We start from the raw sequence: 13,291 nt of genomic DNA, 5'->3' as shown, positions 1-13,291 counted from the left end.
ATATATATATACATATACAAATGCATTTGCATGCTCTACCTATATACGTATGCATATAATATATACTTAGGGACACACCTATATAACGTACATATGTTATTACATGCTAACATACGTGGCATATAAAGCGCATATTACTGTAAGCACCCATATGCATTATTCTATATAGGGCGTTCTTAAAATAACGCATCTCACAGCTCTTTTATAAAATATGAGAGATAAGAGTATAAGAGAAATATTTTTCGGAATAATATGTGTTACTCTAAAGAAACGTGATACGCATAAAAACACATTTGCATTTTGCAAAAAGATTATATGGATATTTTTAAAGCGGACAAAATCAAATAAAATAAGAATTTTTTTATAAAATTGAAATGAATTTTGGGTAGCATTCAATTAAATTTCTTCCATCAAATCTTAATATTGCAAAATGATGAAGATTTCTAGATGCGTTCCGCATTATGTACGCTCGTAAATGACATTTGCCGCAAAACGGGCGCATTTGGCAATGAATGGTATTCTGCCGCAATGCGTTCTCCAGCGTATACTTTACTCGTATAAATTACGCGCACGATATCGAGAATGATTTTAAATGAAGCTTCATTGAACTTATCGCGGTACTAGGATATCCGAAGATCTATCTTGGCAAACTATCCGGAAATCAAACCGTATCCGGAAATCAAGCCACATCCGAAATCACGAAGTTTCAATTTAAGTAAAAATAGGATGCTTTGAAACTTTCGGAAACTGGACACATAATCATTTCTCGTAAAGCTCGGAATCAACTTTCATTAGAGAAAATGTTCAAAATGTTGCTGTTTCTCTGATTAAAAAGTTTCTTTCGGAATTTCATGAATCAGTTATATATTTCGTCAAGACTTTTATTCCAAACATTTCAAATGCGTTTTGTTTTATAAAGTGGGTTATGCGATAGTCAATATTTTTTATGAATGTGAGGATATCTCATTTTTATTGCACGCTTGGAAAACCATGCGGTGAACGTGAGCGAAAATAAAGTGTAAAAAGGCCGAAAAGGGGAATGCTCCATTTTGTTTAATCTCAACCTTCTTCAGTATTTCCAACATCGTTATTTCATGGCTGCTGCTGCGGATTATGTCTATCGCCGAAATCCGGCAGAGTTGACGCTTCCTCCCGATTTTACGAAGGAGATTTCCAAATCTCTGGAGTACACGCGTTTGAGTCGGGTCGCGATACGTTCGACACTATAAAATCCGAAATACTGCAAGAAACCAATTCGCGATCCACCTAAAATTCGAGAATCTGGGTCAGGTTCTACAAATCAAAATAAATATATATATGTATAGAATAATTTGAATAGACACATAGACGGACAACGTGCGACGTTAACAAGTATCATCATACGATCATTACGAAAATCGTTTTGCAATTTTCTTAAATGCGTATTTATATTTGGACGACTTTAAAACGTGCGAACATAAATCGATGCCAATCAAAAATTAAATTGAAATTGAAACAAATCTCGTGCATGCCAATTTGACAATGCAAACTCGGATACGTTTGCAAACATTCCGCAAGTAATATAATATAGTTTTATTCGTAAAAATAATCAAAGCGCTCAAATGTTCGATTGTTCTCGAATCTCAAACATGGATGTGATAAGTGTACATTTCATAATCTTATATGTATTGTATGTTACCAGAAAGAATTGACACAACAGCATCTCTCAAATTAGCATCTTTTATTTCTCTTTAATTCAACATCTTCAAAAGTTTCAATATCTTTCAACTCGATATTTTAGATAGCTGTGATTTCAGTTTTTCTAAATCGATAGTGTAGAAAGACATCTTCATAAAAATACACAATCTTATGTTTCTGATTTCACCGAATTCATTAATTTCAAGTATTCGTGAAATCTCATAAAGTTCTGCGCTTTAATGACAGGACTGTACGAATCATCAATATAATTTAATCTAATATAGTGTTTTAAGAGTCGACACAGAAATGACAAGCCAACTCATTTGCACCTCATTTGTGATGCAGCTATATATACCTGCACTTTATTAGATTCTACCATACATTGTCTCATAGAAGAAATATTTTGCCATGAAACTCATTTTGGCTTATATTTTACGAAGCTGCGAAGCTTGTTAAAGAACCAAATTTCGCAATTTCATTCTTAAAAATATTTTAATGAATAAAATAGTATGTTCCTTTTTCACGGTGCAGATATCTGTTTTTATGCTGATATTTCGTCTCTAAGAAGTAATATTACGCTATAAAATTTTTTTTATTTCTTTTTTTATAAAGCTACGAAGACGTACGCGTACAGAGCCGAATTTTGCAAATTGATTCTTGAAAATTTTTTAATAAAATTATGTACATCTTAACTGCACTATGGATGAGATATCAAAATAAATTTTTATTTTGCCTTTTTTCCCCAAAAAATAGCTCTGTACAAGCCTTCAGAAGCCTTTCCTAATTACGAATATCAATTAAAACGCGATTCATCTAATATTTTAGGCGTAATTTCAGCATAAAGAAATTCGTCTTCAACTAGAGGTCTCTATAGTCTCTCCTGTCGATTCTTAATATCTTAAAATTTTAATATAATAGTATCACTTCCAGTGCGATGACTAGGTAAATGAAAATCTCTGTTCGTATTACTCCTTGTATAATGGAAGTCAATAATCCTTTTATGTCACGCGGATTTGCCGATAACAAAAATATTTCATTGCGTGCAAAATTACAAAGACAGTTGCATATGATACGTATGACATTATTGTCATTCGCATATCGCGGTAGTGACCGACGTACGTGTTATGATCGGAAACCGCCCTAACCATCATACCGGAATGCAACGCAATAAAACGTGCAGTAATCCTCTTCCACAATAGCATAAAGCTCTGCGATATACAAATCACCGTTTCTACTATAAAAGTTGCGCGCATCACATAGGTAATCTAATGTTTTACAAATCATTATAACTTCTAATGATTTCACGACTTAATTACAATTAAGATCTGCTCCTTAAAAAATTATGTCAAATAAATCGATTCCGATATATCATTTCGCAATCTATCTGAACATTTTTTTAAATATGATTTGCAGGAAAAGTTGCTGGAAATATTCTCTGACTAGAAAATTGTGGTATCAGCGATTGGCGGAAAGTTATAAAAAAAGTATATATCACTGTTAAGTAAAACACAATAACATAAAATTATCGTCTCACAAAAGATTTTCTCAATTACATTAGGCGTAATTAAAAATTAAGATTAATTAGCTGTGTTATATTTAAAGCATATTGATATCTAAAACAAAGTTGCTGAGCATTATAAACTTCCACAAACATTTCTCTTTGCTTCATTCAGCTTAAAAGTTACGTGAAAAAGTGGGCGTTTGGTTTTAAGGTCAGACGTCACACTATTAAAGGGCGATAGGACACGAAAGAAGCGTTGTTATTTATCGTATCGTTATTTATTTCTCTTAAGACATATCTATGAAGTTTCATACGAATTAATGACTATCAGCTGATTTCTTGCAAGTAGTTGATTTTTCAAGAAACAAAATTACACGAAAAGAATGCGACACGGTCGAAAATTTGAAGATACGCTTCTTATTTTAAACGTTTGCTTTAATGTGGATACAATCGTTCGAATTAATGGAGAGACAAAATATGTATATAGCGATTTAATAAAATGGGAATAATAGATTTTATCAAACTGTTGGACATCTAAATTTCTTTCCAAAATGTCACAGCACATATTTTGAAAATTTTTTCTGCGCTGAACGCGATGCTGTCGGCAGAATTTACGTAGCATGTCGAGATTTTCAATAAATTGAGGTGAAATGGGCTCAAAATGATGTTTTTTACAGCAAAACAAAAAACTTTTTGTTTCTAAATAAAGTCTATGACAGAAACTATCCCAACTTACTAAAAATTCTGGTGCGCTACGCAAATTTTGACGACGGCATTCAGCGCGAAAAAATGATCAAAGCATGTACAATACTATGGGAGGCATGTACAACACTTGGGGAAAAAAAAAGTAACCTTTTACAAACAGTGTTATATATTCTATTACATAAACAAATGTTATTCCTACGCGAGTATCTCGGCTATCCTCTTCTCTCAAAATAATTGCAATTAAACACCCGATATATTTGCACGAGAGATAAAAGCAGTCGCGTATTGTTCATGAGTCTGTGTCAACTGCATCTCAATTCCTCCGGTAATAATCCGGAGATCGTGGTTTCCCGAAATACATTTCGGGCAAAATGATCCATCGTGCGTATTGTGTGATCCCCGCTGATCTCTTGATACATAATCCGACTCTCGTAATTCGCGAATACGCAATTAAGATTTATGACTAGTTGTTATCAATTACATTTACAATAATAATACCAAGAGATCTGTGAATTATTTTTGCAGCTACGCGTTAAGAATGAAGTTCTCTCGCGAATTTGTAGAATAGATTTTAAAATATTGAAAATTACCTTTTTAATACGTGAATTAACAACTACAAGTCTTTCAATTTTCCTTTTATAAAATTCAATTTATTAAAAAATATATTATATGATTCTAACATATTATATCTATTATAATTCTACATTTATTCATTTATATAGAACATATGTCTATATAGATTTAATTACATAGTCATTTATTAGTACAGAGAATCAAAAGATAATTCTTAGTAATAACCTTTCTTTTTCAAATATGATGAACCATTTAACGGTTCGTATAACATGGATATAAAAGTTCGAATAATTTTTCGCTTTTTGGTGTCGTAATCCAATATAACTTCGAATGAATGAGCGCACAAGTAAAATAGAACTTATTAAAGCATATCCATTGGACGCGTATTTCTTTCTCCAATATCACTTCAACAATAACATTATTCGTACAATGACCCGAAACTCAGGAGTAAACTAGCAAAATGTATTAAAAGTGCAAGTATGATACTTACGCTCTCGAACTTATCCTTGTTCCTGGCGTGTTGGGCGATGAAGCGGGCGTCGTCGATGGTCTTCTCGACCTCGCGTATCAACGGCTTCTCGAAGGTGGGGCTGACGTCCTCGTGAGCGTATCCAGGGCTAGCTGGCCCAAAGAGATCGTCGTCCGCCCCCGGCAGTGGCAGCGAGGGTAAAGGCTCCTCAAAGCAGGGTGCGACGGTGCCGACGGTACTAACAGCGGCGAGGTCGTACCTCGTCGCTGGCGGTGGCAGACCGTGTGGCGGTACCTCGTACTCTCCGCTGAACCTCTTGCCGTAGTACGTGTCGTACTTATCAGTCTCTGGAACATGGAACACATCGGTGAGGATGCCCTCGGGCGGCTTGCCGTTCGCCGCCTCAACATCATCTTCGTCGTCATCCTCGTCGTCGACACCGTTATCATCGATGTCGCCCACGCCGACCCCAGGGCCACCCTTGATCTTTGAATCATCCTCATCGTCGTAGTCGTAGTCATCCTTCTTCGGCCGTTTGATCAGGAGAAAACGCGGTAGCACCTGGATGAACACTATCCGCACCCACTTGGACATACGATGGGTGACGGGCGAGCGGAAATTCACGTTTAGCACGGCTATCGTGACGACCACCGATGCGGTCACCATCACCATCGTGAACAGCAGGTACTTGCCCAGGAGTGGCACCGTTAGCGACGTGGGCGGTATTATCTCGGCCAGCAGCAAGAAGAACACCGTCAACGAGAGGAGTATCGAGATCGACAGGGAGACCTTCTCGCCGCTGTCGCTCGGCAAATAGAATACCAGCACCGATAGGAAGGATATGCCCACGCACGGTATTATCAGATTCACCGTGTAGAAGAGGGTCTTGCGGCGCAGAGTGATGTAGAACACGATGTCGGGATAGGGCTCCTCGCAGCATATGTAGAACGCCTCGTTCCTCACGGCAGGCACTTTTATGATGTCCCACTCGACGGAGATATAATAGTCGGTCAGGTCGATCCCGACGTCGATTTTATTCGAATCTTCGGTCTGCAGAAGATGCTGCAGATCGACCTGTGAACACAAGAAAAACGATCGAACGTGAATGGAATTGGATATGGTGTGCACAAATGCATAAAGGCAATCGTTTACGATCTCGATCAAATATAAAAAGCGCAATCATAAATCTCCTTTTTCTACAGTGACAGAACATAACGAATTATTCTTAGCATTAATTAATAATAATTATAGTTTTGCAAATGATTGTTGACTAAACAACATACAGAATGTTTGTCATGATTACAGCATATAGAACATGTTTTGTTTGTCATATGTGATTGCAGCATAAAACATATTTGTTAGTTACATTTTCAAAATGTTTTCAGCGTAATATTTCAATATTGAGGTTTTCTAACTTTTGAATTTAATATTGGTATAATAATAATAATTATTATATGTATAATATATATGTATATTATATATGAACATATATTTTGCACGCAAATAATGTACTACGTATGAATATTTTATTTTAAAATACACATTGCCACGAAACTCACGTATATTATTGAAATAAATTTATGCTTTACATCAGTAAATATATAGTACATTTGCATATTGTATACAAGTTAAAAATAATTTTGATCATCATAATTGTAAATTATATCAGTAGTAAAAGTTGAAATTATAAAATAAAATATACTTTTTATTATACTTTTTATTATATAAGTATAAATAACAATAAAGAATTGAATTTTAAAATGTTTTGTAGCTTATGTAGATTATCATTTCATGAATATTACTTGCTTTTTTCTGTTAAAATTTTCCAAATGTCATAATGTACGCAAATATTAGAAAAAATTATAAATTTAAAAGAATATAAAAATTATTTTAGTGACTAAAATGGTTACAATTATATGAGAGAAGTCAACAAAGTTGTTTATTATTAATTTTATCTTATATTTATAGTTATATTTATAGTTATCTTATATTTTATACAATAATTTTGTATAATTGATATAACGTATGTTTAAAATAAAAACTTTGATCTGTAAGAAAAAAAATAATAATAAAAAGTAACACATTTTTTTACGAATTTCCTGCATAAAACAATTTGAATTAAAAATAAACAAAATTAAATTAAATAATCTCCTATTCATCCTTTTTCTATCTTCTCGTTTTCATAGATGTATATCATACTTTTTATATATCATCATCAAAAAAATTTACTATAAGTATTAAGCAATACATTTATATTTGTACACTTATATGCAAAACATATCGTAATCCGACATCTTCCTTGCATACAATAGCTTTGTAAACCATTTCAAGATTTGTAATCCAACTAATCTTTCGAACGAATCCTCTGAATCCCCGGCTTTCAAACTACGCGTCATTGAAACGATCTTAGAGGCCTAATCCAAAACTGCAATAGCTAAATCCCAATTGTTATTCCACTCCATCGCATCTGGCATCTTAATCCTCAACTCGGCAGTTCGATGCATACCAACATAATCGAAACATACCAACGAGAGATAATCAGGAAACACAAGTACTTAGAATACCTAAAGATTGTTATCTTAGCGTGCTGTTTAATCGGTACTTCGGATAATCAGAGTTACGGAAGGAGTTGGACGGACAAAACGGTGGCGGTGTTTTGTGTGTGTGTGTGTGTGTGTGTGTGTGTGTGTGTGTGTGTGTGTATGTGTGTGTGTGTCATGGTTCTACATGTGTAAGCGCGTTCATGTACACGTTATCTCATTAATTAACAATTATCCTGATTAGCCTATCAGCTTTTAAAAATTGAAATTGAAAAATTGAAAAATTTTGTCGTATGAAATGACAAGTAATATTGAATTTTTAAACACATATATTAATATTTTGATGGGTCGAATATTTTCTAAGATACAATATCACTAATAATTTGCATTTTGTTTTAAAATATTTTATATGCAAGAGATATCCAAGAAAGAAAGATAAACGTATAAATAACGCAAACTACAATTTCACATCGTTCGAATCTGAAGAAGATAATAGCTCGAAAGAGTCATTGTAGCTTAAACTGCGTCTTGAAATTTATGGACTCTACGACTTTTACACGAAGACATTTCTGACACAGCCCTTCGCGATAAATAATACTTCGCGGTTGACTTTCAAGGGTGTTCTGTGAACATATATCCACTTACATTCTAAAGCAATACAGAATGATCTAAAGTATCGCGCCATTTTCTTTCATGTACAAATGCTTGAAGTTAAAAAGAATTTATTTCAGTTGCTTATTTTACTATCAAGATATTAATTCTATATCAATTTTAAGTATTTAATTATTATAAACTTGAAAGATGTTAAAAACATCAAAATTAAGAAATCCAAATTGAACTTCAATTATAGAAATCTTATTCTTTATTTGATTCTTAGAATTTTCTTTTAATGAAATTTTAACGCGTAATGATTACTCATATATTTGATAAAAATTTGCGATCCAATAATGTTATAAAACGTTCAAACAAGTTGTTGCAAGGAGCTCAATTCAATTTCAATTTCAGAAAATCTAACTGATCGACACACCCTTGTGTAACTATATTCTACGTTCGGAGAACATTTTTTGACCTACTGTCAATGTGCTGCCCAAATTCATTTTTTTATCTTTCAGCACAATTTTCAAAATACGCGATTGTTTAAAAAACAAAGAGAGAGCAGAAACATGGAAAGGAAGAGAGCGAAAAGAAAATGAACGAAAGAAATTGGATATCTCTAATGGCTGCATGGAATACGGGTCTCGAAGGGTCTACGGAATTCGAATAAGGTTTGGAGAGCAAAATCGCGACCACCATTGGAGTTTCGCTGAATGATCTTCCCTGGACCACTTTCGAGATCTGTCGATAGTTCGATGAGCAATCACTGTTCGTTCACTGCGCCTTTCACGTGCATTTTCTCGTGCCGTTGCTTTAATCGGATTCGTTTCCTAATTTTTCAATTTTAATCTTTGATTCCTCCTTCGGAATCAAGATTTTCCCTTTTTAATTTCAATTACAGAAGAAATCAATGTAAAGGCTTAACGATCTATCTTAACTTTTTCTAACCTTCCAAATTCTGCAGAGTGGAATAAAATTACGAACTGATTACATAAGCCATTATCGCCATCATATTTTAAAAAATTGTGTATAATAATTCTCCAATAAAATTAATAAATATCTTCTTGAAAAAAAAAACAGTGTAATATTTTCTATTATAATATTATTTTTATGTCTAAAGAAATTAGAAATGAATTTTTATATTATATTTTATGTTATATTTTAACGTACAACACTGATTTATATTGCTTCATAATGAAAGTATATTAGCTATAAATTGTTACGATGATTTATTAACATCGTAATATGCAATGATTTAAAACGACATGTAAAATTGATAAGAAGATCGATCAAACAATATCGATTATCTATCCAATCTAAATCATGACTAAGAATTTCACAACATTTCGTTCCACTCTTGACTATCTCGATATCTTTTTCGCAGTGAAAAATATTCTCGATACGCACTCAAGACATGCCGATAGGGGGAAATTGAAACCAAAGCATGGAAACAGAAGCTATCCGCAGGTGGATGAGAGGTTGATTATTGGCACTGGTGTGTTTTCGAAGTGGCTAGCGGACGAGCTTCTCTGTCGAAATGGCTTACTCTCGTACGGACGTGGGATTTATATCTACGTACTGCTGCTGTACAGCAGTAAAACTCTCGCAGACAGGCGGATTTGTCAGTGACGGATATATCCGTCAGTCAGCGAGAGGAGTCTCGCTTGTCGGATCGAGCACGAAGAAAAACGTAATGGATGAGACAAACAGGCGCCACGGTATATAATCGCCGAATTGTGACATTCATCGATGTTTTCTCTTATTTCTTTTTCTCTTACATATATGCGTACTTATTTGTGTTAGTTAAAATTAGAACTCATAAGAAAGAATATCGTCGAGACATCGCAAAATGCAGCTCTCATTGCATCAATCGGAAATAGGTGCTCAAAAATTAAGTAATTTTTTTATCCTTTGTGAAATAATAAAGAATAAATTTAACTGAGTACCATACCACAGTAATATAGGTAAACATAAAAATTCAATTATAAATTGGAGAAAAAAATAAAATAAGAACAAATATATAATAGACTAAAATTTATTCTAAATTTCTTTATTTATCAAATAAATTTATTTATCAAATAAAAAAGATTTTTTTTTATTTAAAGAATAAATTAATAGAATTTTTTTCTCAATCAACTAAAGATAATTTAGAATAATTGCACAATACAAATAATATGTAATTAATGGTTTGAGGAAAACGAAGTGTTGCAATTTTTAACTATTGCCGTACTAATACGCAATTTTTTTTACTTCTAATTAGCTGTCGGATAAAGTTATCCAGGAAATTACAGTTTTTCTGTTTCTCTTTAGAGCGTAATAAGACCAGAACGTAGAGAGGTTGGCTTAATTTACGAGTAAAAGTTAGCTGAAAAAGCCGATCTTAAATATTTCTCATAAATACTGTTTAAATATTTGTATATAAATCGAAATTTTTCATTTCAATTGAAAATCCATCTTTCAAAATCATGGAAAAAATTTCAGTTACATCTACATAAATATAATAGTTGTAAATCATTCTATTAACTGTATATTTTTAAAAACAAGTTAAATTTTTGTATATTTTTAGATCTACAAACATATAAATATCTATTATTTATAAATATCTATTTTACGTATTTTCTGTATTATAAACTATTTTTGTAATAAAAACTATAAGTAACTTGTTATAACAAGATTTCTCAATCTTACATTTGTAGAAACTATAAAAGAAAATAAAATATATACATATTATAAATAATATAAATAAAATAATTCAAAAACTTCAGACGTAATATATCCATCATTACAAATTAATTCTAATTCAGGATTAATTTATGTGATATTCATAATTATATCTATGTATTACTCGTAATTATACATATACATAAATAATAAATAATGTTAATAATATTTCATTTTTGTACTTTTCATTTATAAATTTAAAATACAACTTTATGTAAATTTAAAAAAGCTTTTATATATTATGTAGAATTATGATTTTATAATAAAAATCTTTTCATAATATGTAAAAATATGAGTGCAATTTAATGCAAACGATGAACGTATACATAACATTACTTAAATTACTCCCATTTATCAAAAAGCTATTTTATAACAGAAAAATTTTTCTATTTAAAAATATCGCGAAAAAAATATTTTTCTACTTTTAAGAAAAATATGTATGTGACACTTGTTTACATTTAAGCTCGCGATAAAATGTTGCGCATAAAATATTCTACGCAAACATTCTAATCTGCATTATACATTAGAGAATGTAAATTCCAATTGCTTTACCACATGTGATAATCTTTGCAATTATTTCTGCAGAATTATATTTAGAAAATACACTTTTAGTTATTTAGAGTTACCGTCTTACAGTTTCTGTTCTTTTTACATTGAAATTATATATTATTTGTGAGATATATGTGTAATAAAACTAAGAAACTAAACTGTTAGTATAAATATTTGACAGGCATAAATTTATAATCTCCAACAAAATAAAAATTCGCATCAATTAATTACATTCGAATTACAATACTTACCGTATAACCGTCGTAAGTCCATGAACCAAATTTCATAAAACAAGTCTGCTCGTCAAAGGGGAAGTATTCCACGTTGATTTCGCAAAATGATTTGTAGATCGCTGGTGGTTTCCAGGTGACCCTCCCAGTATGGTTTAAAATCGCTTTAGTCATGATAGTCACCTCGTAATTACCATCGGCACTAAAAAAGAAAATTCATAATTCCTTTAAATATTTTAAACAACAACATAAAAAATAAAGTATTGTCGAAGTTTTGAATAACATGTTCTTTTATTGATGTATTTGGATATTCGCCGATTTTATAACACTATGCAAATCGCACATATTTAAATGGCGCAATATAGCACATTCACATTAAATGTGCGATTACAAAAAACACACGGAGTCACATTTTAACTCCGCGCGATCTATGAATGCTTGTTCGACGAAATATTTCATTTTTGTTACGAAAATGAACTTATAAGCAACAATGTAACTCCGTTCTAGATCTAGAAATCTCTAGATCATCCCTATTTTGCGAGACTTGCGCTTCGTGACAGAGAAGAAATGCTGCCAACATGCAGCGAATCTACAATGTCATAGTAGAAAGTTAAAAGCTTCCTGCCAATACGTAAAGCCAATAGAAACGGTACCAATCGATATTCCGAATAAAGCGAGGCGACGCTTCAAATGTTATTGTGTGAAAATTTGACAAAGCGATGTACGCTTCGGTGCGTACATTGAACACGAAACAACTGTACCATCTATTGCCGCAGCCATCTTTCTCCTATAAATTCTTCTAGAAATTAACTTGCTCATTTTTCTGTTCTCTTTCTCTCTCTCTCTCTCTCTCTCTCTCTCTCTCTCTCTCTCTTTGTTTTAAATTTGTAGAAATATTTAGGAAGCTATTCAGTTTGTATCACTATCACATTTTTTTTATCAATCATGTAACAATGTGCATAATACAATTTTTTTTAAAAGAAAAGAAATAATACAAAATGAGTAATCGCAAATTAATAAAGCCTTTCTTCTTTTACTGTTCTTTATTTACTATTCTTTTAATTTCATTTATAAAGAAATATAAAAATTTATTTTCTCTTAATTTTTATAAAGATAAGAACAATCATTCTTATTTCTTTTTTTCTTATAAGATCATTAATGCGATGATTTCACGTTATTTTCATTCTATTGTGATCCTAAATTCTGTAGAAATAATAATTTTCATATTAAAGCCATCAGATTACCCGGTTATTCCGCGCAAAATTTATTTTATTGCAAAATTTCGAGGAATTAACACACTGAACGTTACAACGATGAACTTATGGCGGCCGAGATAAGAAAATCCGTTGAATAAACGATACAGCACCAGAATACCGATGTTATTGCACAGGACTGAAAGTACAGTGCTCGTGAGAAATAATCGCCGAGGTAATGCGCTTGCAGGAATTTCTAATACAATATTCGCAGTGCTATGGCCGCACTGTCGCGTCGCAGCTGTCGCGACCACACTTGTTGCACTATTTTCGGTCGGAGTTGGCCATGGCATTCTTATTAGTTCAGCACACCAGCTATTGTTGAATTCTGCTCTGCCATGTGTGTCGATCCGTTTTGCGCCGATTTCGCGCCAATTCGTGAATTTTTCATTCGACGTCTCGTTCCGCGCACGTGACGACATTACCTCCGCGACTGACCTCCACTGAATCGAGACGGGGAGGACTCTTTGACATATAGA

General features: G+C 32.6%; 1 protein-coding gene across 1 annotated transcript in view; it reads right to left on the bottom strand.

Annotated features, from left to right (window-relative positions):
• LOC108689289 (acetylcholine receptor subunit alpha-like 1) overlaps nt 1-13,291 on the bottom strand; it is a 92,254-nt gene that overhangs the window by 2,894 nt on the left and 76,069 nt on the right. Inside the window, exons 4-5 of the mRNA XM_018196011.1 lie at nt 11,581-11,761; nt 4,947-5,999 (exon numbers count right to left, since the gene is read on the bottom strand). Of these exons, the coding sequence (XP_018051500.1) occupies nt 4,947-5,999; nt 11,581-11,761 (1,234 nt within the window). The remainder of the gene's footprint in view (nt 1-4,946; nt 6,000-11,580; nt 11,762-13,291) is intronic.

The sequence above is a fragment of the Atta colombica genome, unplaced genomic scaffold (assembly GCF_001594045.1).
Source record: "Atta colombica isolate Treedump-2 unplaced genomic scaffold, Acol1.0 scaffold268, whole genome shotgun sequence".
NCBI lineage: Eukaryota > Metazoa > Arthropoda > Insecta > Hymenoptera > Formicidae > Atta > Atta colombica.
Note: the sequence above shows the minus strand (reverse complement) of the source record. Positions and strands in the feature narration are given on the sequence as shown.